The sequence below is a fragment of the Molossus molossus genome, unplaced genomic scaffold (genome assembly GCF_014108415.1).
Source record: "Molossus molossus isolate mMolMol1 unplaced genomic scaffold, mMolMol1.p scaffold_m16_p_2, whole genome shotgun sequence".
Classification (NCBI taxonomy): Eukaryota; Metazoa; Chordata; class Mammalia; order Chiroptera; family Molossidae; genus Molossus; species Molossus molossus.
In genome coordinates, this window is record NW_023425355.1 from 62,995,931 (window position 1) to 63,019,300 (window position 23,370).

The window sequence follows — 23,370 nt, forward strand, 5'->3', positions numbered from 1 at the left end:
CTTTGGCAACCATGGAGAATCCCTCAGCCTACCTCCCAGCCCTCTCCTGGCTCTCTGAGCCCACTGTTGTTGGGGGGTGAGGGGTAGTTTTCTCTGGCCAGCCAAGCCGTTAGCCACCTGGGCTCACATCCTGCTAGATACTGAAAACAACCTGGCAATAAAGCTTGCATTTGGATTTTGCATTGTGTCTGCTCTGTTACTGGGGACTGCTGTTACCTGTGGCTTTTGTGGTGGGGGAGGTGAGGTGGGGGAGGGGATGTGAGGCTCCCAGAAGCTCAATTGGGGAGCACATGTGCTTGAGAATATGCCTGTGAGCATGCATGTAGTATTCCTGTATTTACATGCATGCCACGCCCAGCCAACCACCTCCTGTGCTAAATGTCTTGGAGCCTTATGGAGGGAACAGAGGGGCCCCTCACACTGGGGTACTTTGTCAAATGTGGTCAGGAAAGTTGGAGCCACCACCTTTGCTCAGAGAAGCATAGTCTTGGGGAAGAGATAACCAAGTTTCTGAGGCAGAGTGCTGGGCAAAGGCACCAGGCAGAAGAGTCCTCCAGCTTGGGACCACCAGGTTTAGTTTGCCTGTGACAGTTATCACCAGTGATGTTCTTGTATCCAAAGGTTCCAGCTCTGAGCCATCCTCACAGAGAACCTCTCGAACCCAACAGTGGGCCTCTGTTGGCTGAGTCATTTGCTCTCTCATATGCTCACCCTGCAAAGACAGCTACTTGTAATAAAATTACAGGTTCCACCACCATTGCCATCATCAGTGCTACCATCTACTGGGTGTTTAGTATGTACCAGGAACAGTGCTTTACATGCATTCTTTAAACAAAAAAATATTTTATTGTGGTAGGAACGCTAAATGTGAGATCCACCTTCTTAATGAGTGTTTAAGTGTACACTATTGCATTTTCTCACTTAATTCCCATGACCTATGAGAAGGTTTTTTTACTGTTCCCATTTTACAAGACAAGCTCATAAAGATTAACCAACTTGCTCAAGGAAATGAAAAAAGCAGGATTCAAACCAGTCAGGTGACTCTAGAACTCACTCTCAGCAAAGGACAAAAAGGTGTGGCTCACTCCATTTCACGGATGAGAAAACTGAGGCCCAGTCAGAATCACACAGGTGGTGAACTGGGACTCAGACTCAACTGGTGTTCCCCACACTATCTTGCTTCCCCAGTGCCTGCCCACTCAGGCCTTTACCTTTGGGCTTTGACACTTGTTCCTGTGGTTCCGGCAGGCTATGGGCAGCAGGAGGGCCCTGGGTGTCTGACCAGGACCCACTCGCAGGCCTTTCACCTCCTCTCTGTAACGTAACTGCCCCTTCCAACCCATAATTTTAGGATTGAGAAACCTGGCCCTAGAAGTATGACTGCAGAGGGAGCCTGCTGTCACCCTAGATCCTCCCTTCCAGTGTCCCTTCCAGGCACACTGACCATCTGTTTTAAGGGAAACATTCAGAGTATACTCAGCAAGGCTAACGTAAGTAGAGGCACTTGAGATATCCATCCCTATGAACTGAAGACAAATACGTGTCCCTTGGGCTTTGGTCCTTTGTCTTTGTGCTAGAGGATGGGGCTTACCAAAGTCCTCCTTGCCCCCTGATTGCCACTGTGGAGCAAGCCATGTGGAAAAGCCCCTTTTCTTAAGAGTTAAGATTCTGGGGTTCTAGTCCTAGCTGTGCCAGCTATATGACCTTGAACAAGTCCCTTAATCTCTCTTATCTTTAGTTATTTCTCACGTAAACAACCTATATCACCTGCCTCATGAGGTTACAGTGAGAGACATAAAATCCGGATGTGACAGAACCTTATAAACCAGGAAGGCACACAGACAAGAGATGATCATGCTGTGACTTCCGTATGACTTCAACTCTTGCCTCACCTTTGGAGGTAGGTAAGGAAAAGGTTTGGGACCCAAATTTTGTATATAAATCATCAAAACTAGATAGGCTTTTGAGCACGTATCTAATTTGTGTTTTTCCAGCTCTGTTCCCTAGAGCCCAGGCTTCCTCAGAAATTTCACAAGGGCTGCAGCCAAAAGCAGCCTGTATAGGCTTCCCATCAAATTGCATTTGAAGTAGTTGCTGGACCAGCTTCATGGGACATCTGCCTGTGCAGTAGTGCAGTAAAGCACAGGCCCTGCACTTGATTTAATGTTCTGCTGTCACCATCTTGAAATTTTCATTTTGCACCAGGCTCCGCAAACTTGATAGCCAGTCCTGACTAGCAGCTCTATGACCAAAAACAAACAAACAAACAAACAAAAAATGGGTTCAATCCCTTTATTGTACAGATGGTGAAATGTCAACAGCAGCCCAGAAATAGGAAGGGACTTACCCAAGGTCACACTGCCGTTGTGGCCAGAGCTAGAACTAAATCCCCAGTGTCCTGACTCAGCTTTGTGCTGGCTCCTTCCTTGCTTTCAGTGGGTGCTTCTGTCATTCCCTTACTGCCTCTGATGAGCAAATTGGGGCCCAAGGAGAGCTGTGTGAGGTCACACATCTGTGACAACAGTGATTATGATGGCATTGAGATACATTTCCTGATGCTTGAAATCCTCTTTGGAAGAGAAAAGAGCATGGGTAAGATGATAGGTACACACCTACACAGAGTCTGCATGGTTCATTTAAAAAATTATAATTAAGTCAGTCCTTACCCATTTGGCTCCAGGTCTTCATGGACTGGGACTGGACTATGGAAGGGGTGGGACAAGCTACTCTTCACCCAGCTAAACCAACTCAGCAGTGAATTTACCAACTCACTGGTCACTTCCTCAAATCAGTGGTTGGGCACTCTTGGTGCCAAAAAAAAAAGAAATATGAAAAGATGTAATAGCAACTGTTTCCTCCCTGTCTATCTATCCCTGCCCTCCAAGGCTGTCAGCTAGGAGTGGGAGGTGCTCCCCAACCCCCCACCCCCACCCAGCTAGCCAACCCTTGCCCTGAGGCCACCCATCTTCTCACTTCCTTGTTTCTTTGTGAAACAGGAACTGAGCAAGTAGAGTAAAATGGGTAGTTGAGAAAGCCCCAGTGGTCCATGGCAAGGCCCTGAAGCTGAAAAGTTAATTTCCCTCCCAGCAGTCCCACGTAAGTAGTAGGCCTCTTGCTTGTCACATCTCCTGTGTTCTAGAATAGCTTGGGCTGGGGGATCTTGCTCTTGACAAGGTGGAGATACAAGGATATGAACCACAGGGTCAGAAGCCTGAAATAAACTGAAATAGAGTCACTTATTGGGTACCAAGCACTTTCCATGAGCTGGGCACTGGGCTGAGAGTGCTTTCTCCATACATGTCATCTGGGTAAATCTTGTTATACACACACACACACACACACACACACACACACACACACACCATTCTCCCTCCCCAAGCAAGGCTCATATTATCACTGTTACTGTCTTCACTAGAGCTCATTGCCCGAAGTCATATAGCCAGTAGGTGATGTACCACTATTTGAATCCAGTTCTATCTGACTCCATTTCCGAGAGGTCTTCTCCAGCTCCTTCTCTTTCCTAGAGCCTTAGAAAATTGACCTCTAGATTGCTCAGCAGTCTTTGTCCTTGAAACCTTGGGACAGAGGTCTAGACAGAGCTGCTCAGTCCCCTCCCAGTCTCCTATAGAAAGGGCCTCCAGTGAGTTTATCTGAGCACCAAAACCCAGCCTCCTCTTCTGATGGTAATTACCATAGCTGCCTGCAGTTGTTTTCTTGTTTTTAAGCCAATAATTTATCAAGAGTTCAGAGATTCAAAGATGACTGTCTCTCCCTCCCATCAGCCCCTGCTACCAGGGACTCCCCAGTGTCCCTAGATCTGCAAGCTCTGTGTATACAGTTTGTGTGTATGAGGGATGGATGCTTCTCACCTGGGGTCCCTTGCACACCTCTGCCCTCCTTCTGCCACTTGCACTTTTGCTCTTCTTGCCCTCCCTGCCTAAGATCACCACCACGAAATCTTCTAATGGGTTGGGCTACCATGTGGACTTCACCTTGGAAATGCCCAGGTATTTCAAGGAACTATGTGGTCTCTGCTTGAGTATTTCTGGAGATGGAAAGATCACTACTTACCAGGGCTCAGGTTGTACCATTTTAATATTAAAAATGTCTTCTTTGAGCCCTGGCCGGTTTGGCTCAACGGTTAGAGCGTCGGCCTGCGGACTGGAGGGTTCTGGGTTCAGCTCCCGCTAAGGGCATGTACTTCAGTTGCAGTTTGTCCCTGGCCCCGGTTGGGGTAGTGTGGGTGGCAACCACTCGGTGTGTCTCTCTCACATCAATGTTTCCCCACACACACACACATCCTCCCACTCTATCTGAAGATAAATGCAAAAAAAGTCTTCGGGTGAGCATTAAACAAAAATTTTTTTAAATGTCTTCTTTGGAAAGAATGCAGCCTTCCGTTTATCTGTTCCCCATCATTTCTGGACACTCAGAACACATGCCCTACATGACAGCTGTTTGAAGTCAACGTGCTTTCCCACCCAATCCTCTAGGCCAGATCCTACAGGTCTTGAGTCCTCCACAGGTTGACAAAGGCTCCCCTATAGGTCACTATACTTAATCAGCCCTAGCTATTCAGCTATTGTGCATATGATGTGACTTTCAGATACCCACCCCATCCTCTTTACTCCCCTATGGACCTGCTTCAGAGTGACCCTGTGGCACCTAGTCTGGCATGCAACCAATGTAGGGTGTCAATTCTCTAACCTCCTCTTTCTGGATCTCTGCATCAGAGGCACTCGAGACTAGTGGTTGATAGCGTGGCTATAGACCAAGACTGGACCTGTGTTTAAAACTCAGTTTCCACCACTTCCCAGCTGTGTCTTACAAAGTTTGCTGAACCCCTCTGAGCCTTAGCTTCCTCCCTGGAAAATGGGGATAACAATAGTGCCTGTTTACTACAACCTCATAGGGTTGTAGTAAAACCCACCATGTGTGTATGTGGCAGGGAGAGGTTAAAATAAGAATCATCTGGGAAGATTTCCAAGCTCTTACTCTCTCAAATCAGCACTGTACCCAGTTGGAGATTAAGGGATGCTTTCACACATGCCCAGGTTCCACTTGGCCCAAATATCCTACCCATGATTTTCTACTAAATTAGGATCTCTGGCAGGGGGCGTGCAGGTGAGGGCCTGCTCTATGTAAATGTAGCTTATGTAGACCTTTGTGTCTTTGGCAACTCTGTGTCCACCCTCTGAGGTTTCAAATGAATCTCACTATCAGTAGACCACCCCCCGAAATACGCACGCACACAGACACCGCAATATTGGTGCTAAATCAGGGCTCTCTTGCCTCACATTTTTACTGGGCACATCTTTGCAATAATAATCCCAATTTAAACTACAGTCAACCCTCTGTATCAGTGGATGCTAAGCCCACAAATATGGAGGACTAAGGAACTTGAGCACCCTTGGATTTTGGTATCTGGGAAGGGTCCTGGAACCAATCCTCATCCCCATACTGAGGGATGACTACTTAGCTCAGGGGGTTCTGTTGGGATTAACGTAGTGCTTGGGAAAGAACAAGTGCTGGGCAAATGTAAGCTTACTGCCCCAAGCTCCCAGGTGCAAGGAACTTCTACAGCTATTTATATCACATCTCCTCAAGGTGCCTAGCATAGGCTCTGCCCAGAGCTAGATCCTAAGTCCTGTCTGCCAACCCATTATTAAGTTTCAGGTAGCCCTGAACTACTGACCCGCATCACTTCTTTAGCTGAGAGCTCTGTGTACCTGGAACATAACTTATAAAATGCAAATGTATTGCCCAGAAGGGAAACCTGTTTAAAAATTGTTTAGGGCCCATTAGCCAGCTGGGGTTTGACCTAATGGGACTCAAGCCAGGGACATCTGCTGGGAGAGAAAAGTTGGGGAAAGACAAGTCCAGATGAGGAGCCCTGGACCTCCAGGACGGGTCTACTGACCAGAGGAGATGGATCTGGAAAGGCTACGGAGGGCGGGGCTGAAAACACTCACTCCCTTCGTTCCTGAACTTCTCTCTGAGCTTCTTTCTGAGGTCCCCTCACACACCCGCCCCCGGCTGACTTTTCCCAGGCGGCCTGGTTAGGTGGCTGCCTTTGAAGACTCTGCGGTTAGAGTGTGAGCTCAGCTAGCTGCCTGGGCTGAGCAAACAGGAAACGGGGCACATCCTGCTTGCGGGCCGGGGACACGGAAGGCTCTGCGAGAGGCTCCCTGCCTGGCAGCTCCTGGCGCCCAGCCCCCGGTGCCACCGAGGCCTTGCAGCCCCTGCAGCTGCGTCCCTCACCCAGCACCCCGCGAGGCTGCACTCCTGGCCCCGAACGCGCCTCTGCCGGGCACCGAAGGCCCAGTGGGTCCCCCACGCTGTTGCCGGGCTCCTTCCCACGCAGCGAAACCTCAGCAGTTTACACGCTGGGCTCAGCCAGGGCAGCCTGCGAGGGGCTTTCAGGCTGGAAAGTGCAGGCCCGCAGGGAAGCAAGCTAGGTTGCCTATCTTTCCATGTGCCAGCCCAGCAGGCTGAGCCAATGAAGTGTGGGGTGAAGGACTTAGTCTTTCCTGAACTCACCCTAACCGATGGATGGTCGGAGGGCGTGAGGCAAGCTAGGGGGTAAGAGAGAGGAAGACTCAAGAACAAATTGGGAATAGAGGAGGGCCAACTCGGATTTCGAAGGGCTACAGTGAAGAGCTTTAAAAAGATGTGTACCTTTTGCTCCAGGATTCCCCTTCTGGAAATCTATCCTAAGGGGAAAATCGTGAATGTGAATATTTAACTTAATGGTGTGCAGTGAAGAGTAAAAAAATATATTAAGCCATCCTAAGTTCATCAGTAGGGGCCTGGTGAAATGATCATGGTACAGCCATTAAAATCACATAGTTGAAAAATATTTCATAGCATGAGATAATCTTAATGATACTGTGTTCAGTGTGACAAGCAGATACCAACACAGTTTGTGAAATGTGACTTTTATAATTTTTAAAAATATTAATATTAACCAATAAATAATAAAAAACAAAATTAAAATATGTTAAAACAGTTTTATTTAGGTATAATTTACCTACCTTAAACTGCACATTTTTAAAGTGTATGATTTGAGTTTTGACATGTATACACCCATGAAACCATCACCATAACCAACACAGTGAACATGTTTATCACTCCTAAAAGGGTCCTTGAACTCCTGATCTCTCTTTCTCCCCTATCCCCCAACCATTGATCTGCTTTCTGTGCAGTATGATTTTTGAAAACACAACAAGCACATGCGTGTGTGTGCACGCGTGCGCACACACACACGCGCGCATAAACACTCAAAAAAGAAAAAGATATCCATCCAAACAGTATGGAAGATAATTATGGAGACTTTTTTAAATTTCTTTTTTGTGTGTATCTGTGATGAATATGAACTCTTTTTAAAAATAAGTCATTAGAGTTGTTAAAATATCTGCCACAGACAATCCACAAAGTGAACATTCTAAACGTAGTACATTGGCATTTGAGAAATGCCTGTTGAACGGGACACTTATTGGTGGTGTGGAGTTGCCTGCAAATGCTTTTCTTTTTCATGGTGATGGCTGTTGTGATAAATATACAGGTAATGGCCAGGGCAGGTTACTCTAAGGTGTAACAGCTCTGTTGAGGATGACTGTAGGTGTGCATGCTGGTGGCAATGGAGATGATAGCTGTAGAGTGTGATGACTGAGAAGTAGGTAATGGCTGTAGGGTTGATGGCTGTAGGAGTGATTATAAGGGTGAGGGCATTGGTGGGGGTGAATGGCTGTATTAATAGTGTTTGTAAGAGCAATGGTTATTAGGATGATGGCTGTGCAAGTCATAGTGGCAGTGATGAGGCAGATAGTGGAAGATGGCTTAGGGGTGTTGACTGTAGGGTAGTTCTAACTATGATGACTGTAGCAATACTAATGGCAGTTGTAGGGATGACTGCAGAGATGATTGTTGTATGAGAGATGGCTGTAGAGATGATGGTTGTAGGGGTAAGAACATTGTGGGGGTACTGGCTATACTGTCTGTAAGGGTGACAGCTGTAATAATGATGATTGTAAGGGTGAAAGCAGCAATGATGATGACTATAGGGGTGATGGCTGAGGGTGTTGGCTGCAGGGGTGGTTGCTATATAATGATGATGACTGTAGGTGTGCTGATGGCAGTGGGGATGACTAGAGGGGTGATGGTAATAGGAGTGATGTCTATAAATAAGAAGTGATGGTTGTAGGGGTGATGGTAGTGGTAGTGATGGCAGTGATGACATTAGTGATGCAAGATGACCAGAAACATTGGCCCAACAGGCAAAGGGATGGTCCAAAATCTGGTTTCTGGATTCTGGTCAAAGAGATAAGAGGCCTAAGTAAGTCATATAATATCAAGTTGATTGGCCACCTCTGGGGAGATGGGAGCAGAAGAACTGGTGATGATTGACACGAGATGGCAGGGTAGGGACTTTTCTCTGCCTGTTCAACCCAACAGCCATCTGCATCAGAATCTCTAGAGACTGAAGCTAGGACTTCCTTCCTCCCTAGGGGCCGACAAGGGTTGCAATTGCTGTAAGAGTCGGTCACGTGGCAGGGCTTCCTGTATGCTGCTGCCGCTGGGTGTCCATGGCCCTCACCCTCAAGCAGCTACTGCAGCAGTCAGAGTGGCAGCCAGAGGTTCAGTCCATGCTGTGCCCCCTGGACAGTGCTGGCGAGGCTGAGCAAGAGGCCTCCACATCTCAACACCTAAGAGAGTAGGGAAAGATTATTACCAGGGCAGAGGACCATGTTGCGCCGCAAGCCCTCCAACGCCAGCGAGAAGGAGCCCACTCAGAAGAAAAAGGTGAGGAGCATCTCTGGGAACTCACTTCTTCCTTCCCTCTGCTTGCATAGTCCAGTCCCTCGACTCAGAAGTGGAAGAGTCAAAGGCCATCCATTGAGTCTGTAGGCAAGGGCTCCTGAGGGCAATGGGATAAGGGCCCAAAGGTTACTAGAGTAACAGAAGTACAAAAGAGACTTCCAAAATTCTAGAGAAATGGAGTTACAGAAAAGACTCATAGAAGTCTAGAGTTATAAAATTCAATTCTACAATGATGGGATAGAGACCTAAAATTAAGGGCTAGAATCCTAGACTAGAATTTGAGAATCACAAAATGCAATTCTCAAGTTGAATCCTTAAATCTGTACTTAATTTTCTACCCCCTACACTGGTCCTGCTACCATTTCTGCCTGAGCATGGCCTCTCAAGAGTCATCTCATTCAAAGGGTCCTGCTGGGCCATCCCACTTGGAGCCATAACATTCCTAGGACCCCACCCTTTGGCTGTAGCCAGATTCCTCTCACTTGGTTTAGCTCTGTTGTAGCTCCCCTGGCCCACAACCTGGAAATAGGGCAGAGGGCCTCCAACCTGCAGTGGAATACAGGGCATACAGGCTCTTCCAATGTGGGGAGAAATTATTTGTGAAGAATGGAAAATGAAGCTGGTGAGATGGGGAGTAGGAGTGAGGGCTGAGGAGGAAAAATGTGATGGGGGAGATTTTAAAGGCCAGGAAGAAAAGCAGCTGTCATAGACAGCTGAAGTATTCATATTCCTGGAGCAAAGGCCAATCTAAAAGATCCCTTGGACACTCTGCCGGATCTAAGCTTCTCTAGTTGGATTTGAGTATTTCTAGACTTAATTCTTTGATTTGATTGTAGGATTCTCACAATCAGCAAGTACATTTCGCACATCCAGCAGAATCCTAGGACAATTCCAAAGCAGGCCTGAACCAGGTCTAAGAGGCCCAGGCCTAGGCACAGGCCAAGGTCTGAGGCCTCCAGACCTTCACTGTGCCCTGTCAGTTTCCCCTGGAGCTCAGCCATGGTTCCCTATGGGGAAGCCCCCTTGTCAGGAGAGCACTTCCCAGACCAGAGCTGAGCTTTAGGTCACTGGTGTGTGCATCCTGCCCCATCTCGGTTCCTGGGGTGGCTGCCACTTCCGTCCATACTCTCCTCACCCCAGCTACTTCTCTAAGGTTGCAGTGGAAGTGGGGAGATGGGGGAGAGATTTATGAGTTTTCCCACAGGCTGTCACCTGCCTGTCCAAGCCCTGCATAGGGCTGGACCTAGTAGACTTGCCATTGCTGTCTCTCCTTAGCAAGCAGTCTGCTTCCCCTGCTCTTTGCCAAATGGGGATGGGAAGCCGAGACTACTCTAGACATTGCTAGGCCCCAAACCACAGGGGAGCTGAACTGGTGGAAAGAGTCTGAGAAAGAGCTGACACTTTGACACTAGGACCCTACGCGACCTCAAGTGGAGGTGCTAGGGGTACATGGAAGCCAGAAGTCCCTGTCTTCTTTCCTCACTTTCATTATTCCAATTCTGTGCTTGGCCACTGGGCCTCTAGAATTTCCCCCAGCCCTCTCCCAAGAGAAGCAAGTCCCATATGGTCCTCTAGGGAAAGGTGGTCCAGGCAAAGCCAGTCCTCCTTGTCAGAGCCTGGGCCAGCCCCCAGAGCCACTCTCCAAGCCCCGAACCTTGGAAGTGCCCTTGGAAAAGCCAAGGTGTGCTTCCAGGAGGTGGCAACAGTACCTTCCCTGGGCCTGGAGGCAGTGGCTTGCTCCAGCACTGTGACCTTGAACAAGTCTCTTCCCCACAGAGCGTAAAGTGACATGGTGGAGGAAACAGCACAAAGGCAAGTAAGGCCTCTCTCTCCTGTCCCTGCTCCTCCTCCCAGGCCTGCCAAATGGGGAAAGTGCTGTGTAGGGGACAGTAAGGCAGAGTTGGAATCCTACGAAGTTCTAACTGTAGGACCGGGGACAGTTCATTGACTTTCTTTGAGCCTCAGTTTTCTCATCTCTGAAAAAGGGAATAGCTCTTGATCTGTCCATTTCAGGAGGTTACATGGATCACCTGGGACAATAAAGGTGGGAGTGCTCTGTCAAGTGTGTGCATGTACATATGATGGGTTGCATGCTGTAGACATGGATGGGGGTGGGGAGCACATGGCAAAGAAGAACAAGTCTGGGTTCCTGAAGTGGAGAAAACAAGACTTAATAACATCAAGAGCCAGTACTGAGTGAGAGCTCATCAGGTACCAGGCACTGTGCTGTGTGCTCCACCCATCTCTTAGCTCCTTGGCTCCTCATTGACAGTCTTGTGAGTTAGGAGCAGATATTGTCTTTATCCCTATTTTACACCTGAGACTCAGAGGCTTGTCCAAGGTCCCCGACTGGGGGTGGGGACATAATACTTGGCAGATTTTTGCTTCTATCAAGGTCTCTCTCTGCACTCCCTTTGATCTGTTAGAGTGTAGGAAATGGACAGAGGTTTGTCCTGGGATCACATCCCTACTTTCCCCCATACCCCAAATCTCCTACCAAGGGAAATGGAGAGGAATCTAGGCTCCCATTCTAGTGTCCAGTTGATCCCTCTTTTCAGTCTATCTCTGCTATATCCAACACACTACATCCCCCTGGTTCTCTTCCTACAGAACACCTCTAGCAGGACACCCTTACCAGCATCATTTTGTATTTCCAGTGGCTCCTCATCATCCATAGGCTAATGCCCGAATTCCTTGGCACAGCTGGCAATGGTCTTCCATAGCTTTTTCTGCTCTACCTCCCACCACATGCATTGGCATACCCACCATTCCATCACCACACTGGAACGTCCATAACTCACAGTTGTTTAAAAATTTCCCAGCAACTTCGGGAGAAATCCCGGCTCCCCTGCACAGCCCAGTTCAAATGTGCCTCCTCCTCTATGAAGCCGTCCTGAGCCCTTCCTCCTCCATACTCCCACCTGCTCTCCCTGTAGCTCCCTCCAAATGCCACCTGAAGTCGCCATTGCACTCAGTTCATTTCTATAGTGTGTGGAGGGTGTTACTTTGTGAACTCTGAGCACAGCAACATGCACAGGCTTCCAGAGTCACAAACATGTGTTCAAATCCCTGCTCTTTCTACTACCAGCTGTGTAACTCTGCCTAGGGCACATCATTTCTCTGAGTCTGTCTCCTGAGCTGGGAAAGGAGTATGTAAGATGGGGCTGTGGTAAGGTTGGAATGAGCTGGTACACATAAAACACTTGACAGGGTGCAGGCACAGGGGAGGTATTTAATCCCTGGTTACTGGATTCCCATGCACGCATGGACCCGTGCCTGGAACTCAGAGGGTGTTAGGTATATGACTGGTAGAGGAATGAGCTGAGAGCACAGTTGTGGAGCCACCTGGGGGGAAATAAGCTTGCTTAAGAAGCAAGGGAAGAAGATGCCAATGGGGGCACTGTGAAGTTCTGAGAGGGTGATCAGGGGATGCTTCCTGCAGGGCACAGTGCCTTTAAAACTGGATTTGAAAAAGCCTCTTTATTGAAGTATAATATTTGTACAAAGAAGTGCATAAATCATAAGTGTACCACTCAGTGAATTTCCATAATGAACATCCCCATGTAAGCAGCACCCAAATCAAAAAACAGAATACTTTCAACACTCTAGAAGCTTCCTTCATGCCTCTACTAGTCACTACACATTCTTTCCCCAAGGATAACCACCATCCTGACTTCCAACAGCACAGATTAGTTTTGCCAAGTTTTTTTTTTTCTGTTTATTTATTTATTTTTTTGTTACAGATATTTTACCTTTTTACCCCATTGGCACCCCCCACCCCACCCCCCCTCCACCCTGTCCCCGGCTTAGTTGTCCATGTCCATTGGTCATGCATACATGCATATAAGTTCTGTGGTTTATCTCTTCCCACCCCCCCACCCCCCATCCCCTCTTCTGAGGGATGTCAGTCTGTGCCCTACTTCCATGTGTCTGAGTCTACTGTATTCCTCAGACTGTTATGTTCATTATATTCCGTATATAAGTGAGATCATGTGGTATTTGTCTTTTTCTGCTTGAGTTTTGCCAAGTTTTGAACTTTCTATATGAGGAATCATAGAGTATACTCTAGTGGCTGGCCCCTTCTGCTCAAAAGTATATCTGTGAGATCCATCCATGTTGTTCTGGAGAAGTTGTACTAAGCTCACCACTATGTCCTAGCTCCTTGTATGACTGCCACTATTCATGCATCCATTCTATGGTTGATGAATGTGTGGGTTTTTTCCAGTTAAATTGGATTTTGAAGGAAGGGAGAAACTTTGGTTGACAAAATGAAGGGTGGAGTGTTCCAGGTGGGAAATGCCCTGGGTAAGAGTCTGGATGAAGGAGATAGGTCATGAGGAAAACAAATCCAGATACTTGGACATTTGCTGAGGGGTAGCTGTGTTAGGCACTCACTCTTTTCATCCTCATAGCTACACAGTGAGGTAGATGCTCTTGTCTTCATTTTACCCATGAGAAAATGGAAGCCCAGAGATGTTGAGGAACTCACCCAGCTTTACACAGCTGGTCAGTGGCAGACAGAACCAAAATGTGAACATTTTCTGGCTGACACCAAGTGAAGAGACTGAGGTTCAGGGAGGTTAAATAACTTGCCAAAGATCACACATCCCAAGGTTGAACTCAGCAACATCTGACATCAGAGAAGTACTTGTTTCCAAAAGGTCCATACATTCCCCTCAAACATGAAAAATAATGTTTGGTACTACCACCGCCCTTGGGCAGGACCCCCATGGAGGACTCACCCCAAACAGAGGTCAGGCAGGAAATCTAGGAGCTCAAGGATTTCAACTCATACCTGGGTGGGGTGTCACTTCAGAGACGTCCCAAGGCATTCAGGATCTTTGGTGCTGCCTCTTAGGTTGAAGATGGACCACTCTAGTCAGCCTCCACCTTTAGTCCACTGAAGAATCGTGTAGTCCTTTCCATGTCCCTGGTCTGAGGATCCACCAGCTGGACCCAAGTACCAGCACTAACCCCACAATCTTTTTGGAGAATTTCCTCCACTTTGAGCTAATGCTGGGACAGGGGCCCTGAAACAAGGTCCCATGTGCCAAAGACTCCCCTCCCAGCCCCAGACTGAAGGTTCATGACAGGAAAAGGAAAGAATTGCAATTAGAGGGAGGCCTGGCAATGAGTTTACTCTGCCCCAACAAAGCTCACTTCCGGGCCCACGTCTGCCATCCTGCTTGCTTTCCAGGCTTGCAGTCCCTGGGGGTTTGGGGGCAAATCTCAGCCTCCTGGTCTGCAGACCAGGCCAAGAGGTGATGGAGAGAAGGTCACAATAGGCCCCACTGGCCTATAAATAATAGCCAGTCTGTTTCCCACCCTCTCTCTGTTCCCTCTTTTCCAGGCAGTAAGAGGAGGAAGTTATCAGGGCAGATGCATGCTAGCCATACAAGAAAGGAGGAAATCAACAGAAAGCAGAGGAGAGACGGGGAAAGAAAGGGAGAAAAAGAGGAAAGAACAGTGGGTGGGGAAAACCAACAAAGGAGGGTAGAAGAAATACACAGGAACCAGAGCAGCCACCTCACAGTCATGCTTTCCCTTCCCCACTTGTGGCCCCCTTTTCTGGCTCCCCAGCGTAGCATGGAAAAGGCTTCCTGATGGAGGCTAAAGGGACTCCACCCAGGACATCCTCATGGTTGTAGTGGCTACTTGGCCTGACTGCTGACCTAATTTCTGGTCAGCTAGCTTGTTGCAATCTCTAGGAAAGTGTGGCCCCTGACCCTGATTGCTGACTTGCCTTTGGTAAAGACCCACCAAGAGAACGGAAGTGCTCCAGTGCAGTCCCCAGGAGTTGGGGCCAGTTGTGTGTGTGCTGGGGGGCAGGTGATATTGCCTCTGCACTGAGAGGTTGTCACTGGAGCCCTCTTCATAGGAAAGAGGATGTGAAATTTTTAGTCTTGTGTGAGTTTTTGGCGCTTTGGTTCCTCAAGCCCTTATCTCCGGTGTCTGCAGTCTATTCTGCTCTGTCTGGCCATCTGTGAACCTTGGTTCCTGTATGTATCTCTGGTCTTGGCTGATGATCTTGATTCAGGCTCAGCCTCTACTTCTTGAAAGCCTGCCCTCATTACCTGCCTGGCCCTGGTTTCTGTGGCTATCTTGGCATGTGCACACAAGCACAGTTAAGAAAGCTCATTTCCTGAAAACAGTCTCATCAGCACAAACAATAGGTCAGGCCAAAAAGTCTGAAGACCAGCACCTGTCAGCAGTAGGCATCTCATCAAATTAGTGGCTAAGGTTAAAAGGTGAGGTAAAGCCCTGGCCAGTTTGGCTCAGCGGTTAGAGCGTCGGCCTGCGGTCTGGAGAGACCCGGGTTCGGTTCCCGCTAAGGGCACGTACTTCGGTTGCAGTTTGTCCTCGGCCCTGGTTGGTCGTGCGGGTGGCAGCCACTTGATGTGTCCCTTTCACGTCGATGTTTCTCTCTCTCTCTCCCTTCCTCTCTCTCCCTCCCACTCTATCTGTACAAAAAATGGAAAAATATCCTCGGGTGAGGATAAAAAAAAAAAAAAAAGGTGAGGTAAAGAAAGAAAATGGTAGCTTTCGCCCTGGCCGGTTTGGCTCAGCAGTTGGAGTGTCGACCTGCGGTCCTGAGAGACCCGGGTTCGGTTCCCGCTAAGGGCATGTACCTCGGTTGCAGTTTGTCCCCGGCCCTGGTCGGTCGTGCAGGTGGCAGCCACTCTATGTGTTCCTTTCACGTCGATGTTTCTCTCTCTCTCTCTCTGTTCCTCTCTCTCCCTCCCACTCTACCTGAACAAAAAAATGGGAAAATGTCCTCGGGTGAGGATTAAAAAAAAGAAAAGAAAGAAAGAAAATGGTAGCTTTCTTTTACTAAGTTACTGCCCATCATTTGTGTCTCAAATCTGTGGGTACCTTCTCTGACTGCCTCTACTGTGGTTTTTCAGAAAGCCTAATGCCGGGTCTTACTGACTCCTGGGGGAAGTGTTTTGCTCTTCCCAGGACACAGATTCACCAGGCTGGGGGCCCTAATGTGTTTACTGCTGTCACTGAGATAGGAGACCATGCTTGGAGCAGGCCCAGAGCATGGAGGCCAGGCTATGGCATTTGGAAGACTTTGCTCTGTTACATAAAGGTGATGCTATTGTTTATGCAGAGGTATGTCTGTAGCAGGAAATATGTCTTTACTCTGACTCATTTAGTCTTTCACTTCAGGGTTCTGGGGATCGAACTTCAGGTACTGGTGGAAATGTGGGCTTAGTCTAAGGCCTAACTGAGGTCAGAGTCTCTTGAGGGCAAGAGCTTGTTCTAGGGCCAGTATTAGGGACCATTCTCTGCTGAAGAACAGGATGAAGCTAGGTATTTCCAAGGACGTTTTGGTGTTTTGCCATATTAGTCCTGGGACCTCAGGGTCCATGTGGCTCTGTCCAGCCCTGGGGTATGTGCATGGGTGTTGGGAATAAGAATAGCCCCCTGCTCAACCAGCCATTTTAGCATCACTGATTGCAACATCTCTCCCTCCTTCAGCTCTCACTTCAGCGCTCCAGCAGTTTCAAAGATTTTGCCAAAGCCAAACCCAGCTCCCCAGTGGTGAGCGAGAAGGAATTTAATCTGGATGATAATGTAAGTTTCAGAGCCTCCTTGGGGGAGTGCGGGGGGGTATGGCTGGCTGCAGACCCTGGGCAAGAGAGTGTCTTGGAGAGAAGAAGGGATAGAGGAGGGGAAAGAAGAGATTTTATGATTGTTGAGGCTAAGTCTGCTTAAATACAGAAGGCCCACCCACCAAAATTCTGGGCTCCAAGAATTCACCTGCATAGTTTTCAGTTACAAATTAATTATCAAATTAATTACAAATTAACAGGGCTGAAAATAGGACTGGAGCTAAGAGGAAAGGGGACAAGAGCTTCCTATTCCCACCCCTCCATCCTCTGCCAGGGCCCAAAGGCCTCCTTCTATCCCCGAGTCCTAGACACAGGCAGAGTCACCTGGGTCCCTGGAACTCTTCGTTTGTTGTCACAGATTCCAGAAGATGACTCAGGTGTTCCTACTCCAGAGGATGCTGGGAAGAGTGGCAAGAAACTGGGGAAGAAGTGGAGGGCCGTGATTTCCCGAACCATGAATAGGAAGATGGGCAAGATGATGGTGAAGGCCCTATCAGAGGAGATGGTGAGGCCTGGGATCCAGGGGAGGGGTGGGGACTGGGAGGACAGGTGCCTTGACAGCCACCGCTCAGATACCATGCCTGAAGGTTTGATTAAATATGAGAAGGTCTGCGGTCCAGAGAGACCCGGGTTCAGTTCCCGCTAAGGGCATGTACCTCGGTTGCAGTTTGTCCCTGGCCCTGGTTGAGGTCGTGTGGGTGGCAGCCACTCAATGTGTCCCTTTCACGTCGATGTTTCTCTCTCTCTCTCTTCCTCTCTCCCTCCCACTCTATCTGAACAAAACACGAAAATATGTCCTCGGGTGAGGATAAAAAATAAGATATATGAGAAGGTCACATGGAAGGGGAGCTCACTCAGCCATGGACATGGCAGCAAGGCACCATGGTCCACAGGGACCAAGGGTAGGGTCTAATGAGGGATGAAAATTGAAATAACAGAAGCTTCCTGAGATGGTAAGCCTGAGGACAGTGGGCCCCTGGGATTGGGAAGGCTTGATTCAAAGAGGGCCTCTATGAGAGAAAATTAGAGGAGGCTGGCTTTGGCCCAAGGAGGGAGGGCATGACAGATAGCCAACCAGCTGAAGTGACAGTGATGTTCACTGGACACAGTGGTGTTCTTTTTTTTTTTTTTTTTTTATCCTCACCCGAGGATATTTTTCCATTTTTTGTACAGATAGAATGGGAGGGAGAGAGAGGAAGGGAGAGAGAGAGAGAAACATCGACGTGAAGGGACACATCGAGTGGCTGCCACCCGCACGACCAACCAGGGCCGGGGACAAACTGCAACCGAAGTACGTGCCCTTAGCGGGAACCGAACCCGGGTCTCTCCAGACCGCAGGCCGACGCTCTAACCGCTGAGCCAAACTGGCCAGGGCGGCAGTGGTGTTCTTCAGTCAGCTCGTACCGGCTCGTACCGGCTCAGGAAAGCAGCTGGCCAAATTTTCAGGAATTTTGAGTCAGGTATGAAATATAACATTATGGAAAATTAAATTATATAAACTTAGAACTAAATAAATTATATTAAAAATAAAGGGGCTACAGTCGATCTCCAGAATTGATCACATCCTAATTCTTGGGCTGCCTTTCATCGCTCTATATGTTCTTGGGGTTATTTGTATCTTATAGTCTGTGTGAAGGAAATAGCCTATGATGATGCACTGCTTGGTCAGCCACATCACAGTGGTCATTGTAGGGAGTATTTACAACACAGGAATTGGTGACCTCTACACATGAGGGCTTTTACTGCCAGAGCCAGTTGTGGAAGAGTTACCTATGACTGAGGTATGATGAGGCGGGAGTGCCCTGAAGTCAAGCGGATTTGAATGAGGCCTCATGCATGGCCTTGGATTCCCAAGTTCCTCCACTACTTCTCATCTAAAACCTTGGAACAATCAAGCATAGTCAAAAGTAGTAACTCTTCTGCTTGACTGTGCCCCAGTGACAGTTCTGAGTTCAAGCTCTGGCACCAGCCTTCTCTGTATATACATTGGCGCTCTAAGTTGACAAAGTACATTCACATGGCACCCCAGTTATGCTTCATTCTGTGAGGTGGGCAGGGCAAGGACTTGTCATTCCCCTCTTACAAGAGAAGAAACGAGGGCTCTGAGGGTGCCATGCTGCCTGTAAGCTGGGGCTCCAGCCAGGGCCCGGTTCTCTGTCAAACCCAGGTCTATTTCCTCTGCACCGGGACTGCCCCATGTGCACCCCAACTGAGGCTACTCAGGGCTTCCTGTCTCCCCTCCCCTGCAGGCCGACCCTCTGGAGGAGGGCTCAGCCTCCCCAACATCTCCAGACTGCAGCCTGGACAGCCCTGGCCCTGAAAAGATGGCACTGTCATTTTCTGAGCAAGAGGAGCGTGAGCTTCCAACACTCAGCCGCCAGGCATCCACTGGTAAGAAGGGGAGGTGGGGGAACATCTACCGAGTCTGGAGAAAAGAACTGGGTTAGGGCCATGCCAGTGATTGTCTGGGAAGGGGCTAAGAGAAATAAATCTTTATGGTTTGCCTTCTGGGAACTTTCCCAACCCTCTTCATATTAAATCTTCACAATTTCATGGGGCCAGTACTATTATTATCCCCACTTTATTGATGTGAAAACGGAGGTTCAGGGAGCTTAAGCGACTGACTGATTCTTGAACACAGCTCTACCCTAAAGGAGCTCCATTTGCTGTCCCCAGGCCCCCGAGGGCTCGAGGGCAGAGGAAAGGCCCCCTTGCCCTCTTGCCCCACCCTCCCAAGGATACCTAGAAGCTACAGCTTCCTGGGCCTCTGACATCCCAAGCTTGGGTGGGGGTACAGAGTATCCAACTGTGAAGACTCAGCCTCCTAGACCTCAGACTTTAGATTGCTTAACTTAGGGTACCACTTGGCATTTTCTAGATGTCCATGGGGCTAGGCAAGACCTAAAAGAAAGATTGTGGCCTCTGGGTTGCAAACCTTCATAGGCACTGTCTTTCTCACCCCTCAGTCTAGTTCCAAGTCCCCTGTTCTTTCTCTGGTTCCCCAGACTTCCCTGACCCCCGCACCTCCAGGGTGTGGCTTCAGGGGTAGAAGGGGCACTGGAATAGGAGTCAGGAGACCTAGAATATAAGACCCAGTGCTTCCAATTATAAGATGAGAGGCCTTGGGCAGGTCACTTGGCCTGTCTGGCCTCAGTATGCTTCATCTGTTCATTGGGGTGTTGGCCTAGTTCGTCTCTAGAGGCCCTTGCAATTTGCCTGTTCTTTGGACTTTGAGCCATTTCTCCTGTGGTCAACTGTTATCATGCCTGAGGCCTCAGAAATGAAGCTGCGCTCTTGCAGAGTGGCTCAGGGGATGGGTCAGAATCCTTGCTGCAATGTGAGACTGACCAGCACCCAGATTTTTTCCCCCAGCATGTAGCCCCGGGACTTCTAGACAGACTCCCTGTAAGGTACCTGCTGGGCACAGCCCCAGCTGTCCTGGGACAAAGGTGACTCTCCTCCCTGCCCCATATCCTGCAGGCAGTGAGCTCTGCAGCCCCAGTCCAGGCTCTGGAAGCTTTGGGGAGGATCCACCTGCCCCCCAGTACACAGGGCCCTTCTGTGGCCGGGCCCGAGTCCACACCGACTTCACTCCCAGCCCCTATGACCACGACTCGCTGAAACTACAGGTAAGATGACAATCTGGGCCTCACTTGAGCCTTGCAGGCTGCATGCATAAAGGGGGCTGGACTAAGTCAGGGTAAGACAGTGTCATCAAAGGCTGAGGGAACCCCCTCCCCTATCTCTCTCCTAATCCACTTTTTTTTCTCTCCTCCCACAGAAAGGTGATGTGATCCAGATCATTGAAAAGCCGCCTGTGGGCACATGGCTGGGCCTGCTCAATGGCAGGCTGGGTTCTTTTAAATTCATCTATGTGGATATGCTGCCCGAGGAGTCTATGGGGACTACCCGTCCCAGCCGCCGACAGAGCAAGGGCAAGAGGCCCAAGCCCAAGACTCTGCATGAGCTGCTGGAGCGCATTGGCCTGGAGGTTTGACCTTGGGCCTGCACTAGCGTTTAGGATCAAGGGAGGCACCCTTATCCCAGGGATGATGGTCAGGGCAAGTCAGCTATGTAGGGAGAGAGGGATTGGTGGTGGTGGAGGGGGTGGCTTATAAGCGTCTTAGCTGGTGGCCTGCCTCCGCCCACAGGAGCACACATCCACCCTGCTGCTCAATGGCTACCAGACACTGGAGGACTTCAAAGAGCTGCGGGAAACACACCTCAATGAGTTGAACATCACAGACCCACAGCACCGGGCCAAGCTGCTCACTGCTGCCGAGCTGCTGCTGGATTATGATAGTGAGTGGGCTTAGGAGCTAGGTGAGGGTGCTGCTGGTGGTCTAGGGAGGGGAAGCCTCTGCCTTGGGGCCCTGTGCAGTGAGAGGAAAGGCACTTTACACACTTTAACCCCAGTCTTAGGCAAAATTTGAGGGGAGAAGGGGTTTTAAGGATGACTGGGTCCCACTCCCTTTGGGATACAAGGGGAGACTTAAGGACACAGAAGGTAAGGCAAGTACTCAAGAGCTCAAAGTTGGACAATGACAGAGATGGGATTCAGGCAGTTTTCTGGCTCCTGGCTTGGTGCTGAAGAAGTTTAAGTTCCTGGTCCTGGAAAGCACAAGAAAGGCAGAGATGATGGCGGGTGCCCAGGGGGAGAGACTGCCTACAGTGTCCCTATCCCCAGCGTCCCGACTCCCACCCAGAGCTCCCTGGGGTTTCTGACTCCCCTCCCTTCTAAGGCCCAAGACCCCATATTCCATCTCCCACCCTCATCCTTGGCAGCCGGCAGTGAGGAGGCAGAAGAAGGTGCTGATAGCAGCCAGGAACCAGCGGCGCACACCCTGTCAGACCCCAAGGGGGACATCCCACGTGACTCAGGCTGCTTCGAGGGCTCAGAGAGCGGACGTGACGAGGCGGAGCTGGCGGGCACTGAGGAGCAGCTACAGGGCCTCTCTCTGGCTGGGGCGCCTTGAGCAGAGGTGATGGTGGGCCGAGGCTGGGCCTGAGCAGCACATGCAGCAGGGATGAGTCCCAGCCTCCAGACGTAGCCCAGGCTGGAGGGCTGGCAGAGGACTGGTGCCTAACCTGGCCCTGGGCCCCTCTCCTCCCCCTGTGGTACCTAAGGCCGCAGCAGCTGGCCAGGGCCCTAGAGGCTTGACTGGAGTGGATAAGGAGCCGCCGAGGGCACATCACACCTGTCCGCTCCCCTCTCTCCACCAGTTATTGACAGTACAGACCACTCTGGCCATGTCCACAGCAAGTGGGGCACTGAGGGGTTACCCCACTCATGTCCCTCACCACAAGGCCTCCAAAGCCTCCTCACTCCCACAGCACCTTCCCCTGTAGCACTATTCCTGAAAGGGGGACCAAGTATTTCAAGTCCATCTCAGGACCCTGGGGAAGTTGGTCATTTAAAAGGATTCTAATTGATCATGAGTAAATCCAGATTGTCCTCCATAAGGTCTGAAGAAAGTAACATTTACCTTTTTTACTTTCCTTCTCCTTAACTTTCTAGGAGATTTAACCACTAAATTACTGTCACTAAAATCAAGTGTCTTCCCCAATTTGGGTCTAGGACTGACTGGGATTAGAATGGATAGACACTGAGGGCCTTGCCAACTCTGACATTCTGTGACATTAAATGTCTGCTCTCCTGTTATCTGTGGCCCAAGATACCAGTGAGGCTTACTGAGGAGGCTGGAGGGACCTTAGGCTCCCAAATGAAATATCTTCTCCTGCTCATCAGTTCTGTTCCTCCCCACATAACTCAGGCCAAGCTGCAACTTAGTCCAGCTTAAAGCAATATCCATACCTCATACAATGTGCACCCTCCTTTTCCACTCCTGGCCCCCTCAAATGACACTTTTCTCCAGGTTGATGGCAAATGGTCAGATCTGACTTCCAAGGATAGAATGGTCCCTCAGAAGTCAGATGCAGGTCTGGGCCCAGACTTGGCCTCTCATGTGGGTCCTTACAAGCAAGAAAAGCACAAACTTGACACTGGGGAATCCATTACTCCAACTTTGCTTTGCTAAAGGTTTTAATGTACCCTGAGATGCAAAAGGGTAGGGATAGTATCTATTGGTGGAGCTTCCCTTGACTCCAGCACCAAATCTGTGGCCTGAGTCCCAGAGTAACTCTTCCCCGGGGCCAAACTAGCTCAGGGACAAACAATGCCAACTACATCTAGAACTGCCAGCTTAATGGACATACTTCTGGATCTACGACCAGGAACTTTGGTAAAGCTAGCTTGGGGTGGGGGTGGGGGTTAGTGTAAATATGAGAGGGGTTGGGGGAGATAGGTTGGCAACAATAAACATAAATAAAATGAAGTTACCATCTCCAGCTATCTTTCTTATGGAGAGAGGGTTGGGAGTGCAGACTAGTCTCTTTCAAAGCTGGACTCAGCAAAACGTCCACATTGTCCTTTCAGGGCCATCTGTCCCTTCCCTAAAGATGCTCAGTGCCCTTGACCCTGTTGACCTAAAGCTCCAGTTTGAAGTCCTAGCTGGCTCTGCCCTTCCTGCTAACCTGCCTCCCTCAGAACTCAGGCTCCTGGGGCCACAGTCCTTGCTGGGGTCTGAGAGTTGAGGATAGCTATTTCTGTCTTCCTAGAATTATTCATTTAACAAGAGCCTTGAAGACCTCCGTTCCAGTGAGAAAAGGCCTGAACTGGGGTTTTCCAGTGTCCAAGGGGAACTTTGAATTCAGCTGGGCCTTTCCTCTGAGGCCACCTCTTCCTGGGCCCTGCCCTGTGCTCACTAAAGTTATACCACCTCCTGGGAGGTGGGAATGGAGATGGAGACCCCTGGCTTCCTTTGTTTTTGTCAGCATTAACTCCAAGAGGAATGGCAAACTAGAGTGAGAGCTGCCATCAGAATGAAGACAAGGCCACTATGCTTCCAGGCTTTGTTCTCAGCTACACGTG

General features: G+C 49.4%; 1 protein-coding gene across 1 annotated transcript; it reads left to right on the top strand.

Annotated features, from left to right (window-relative positions):
* The first annotated feature begins 8,570 nt into the window (after positions 1-8,570).
* On the top strand, positions 8,571-22,692 carry SASH3 (SAM and SH3 domain containing 3). Its single transcript, XM_036270358.1, has 8 exons — positions 8,571-8,802; positions 16,306-16,401; positions 16,798-16,944; positions 18,689-18,830; positions 19,920-20,068; positions 20,221-20,430; positions 20,591-20,741; positions 21,225-22,692. The coding sequence occupies exons 1-8, from the start codon at positions 8,746-8,748 to the stop codon at positions 21,413-21,415; spliced, it is 1,143 nt and encodes a 380-aa protein (XP_036126251.1). The 5' UTR covers positions 8,571-8,745; the 3' UTR covers positions 21,416-22,692.
* The last annotated feature ends 678 nt before the right edge of the window (positions 22,693-23,370 follow it).

Coding starts and splice junctions, on each gene's coding strand:
- SASH3 (XM_036270358.1), top strand. CDS start 8,746: ATGTTGCGCCGCAAGCCCTCCAACGCCAGCGAGAAGGAGCCCACTCAG. Junction 16,402..16,797: donor AATTTAATCTGGATGATAAT/GTAAGTTTCAGA, acceptor TTGTTGTCACAG/ATTCCAGAAGATGACTCAGG. Junction 16,945..18,688: donor AGGCCCTATCAGAGGAGATG/GTGAGGCCTGGG, acceptor CCTCCCCTGCAG/GCCGACCCTCTGGAGGAGGG.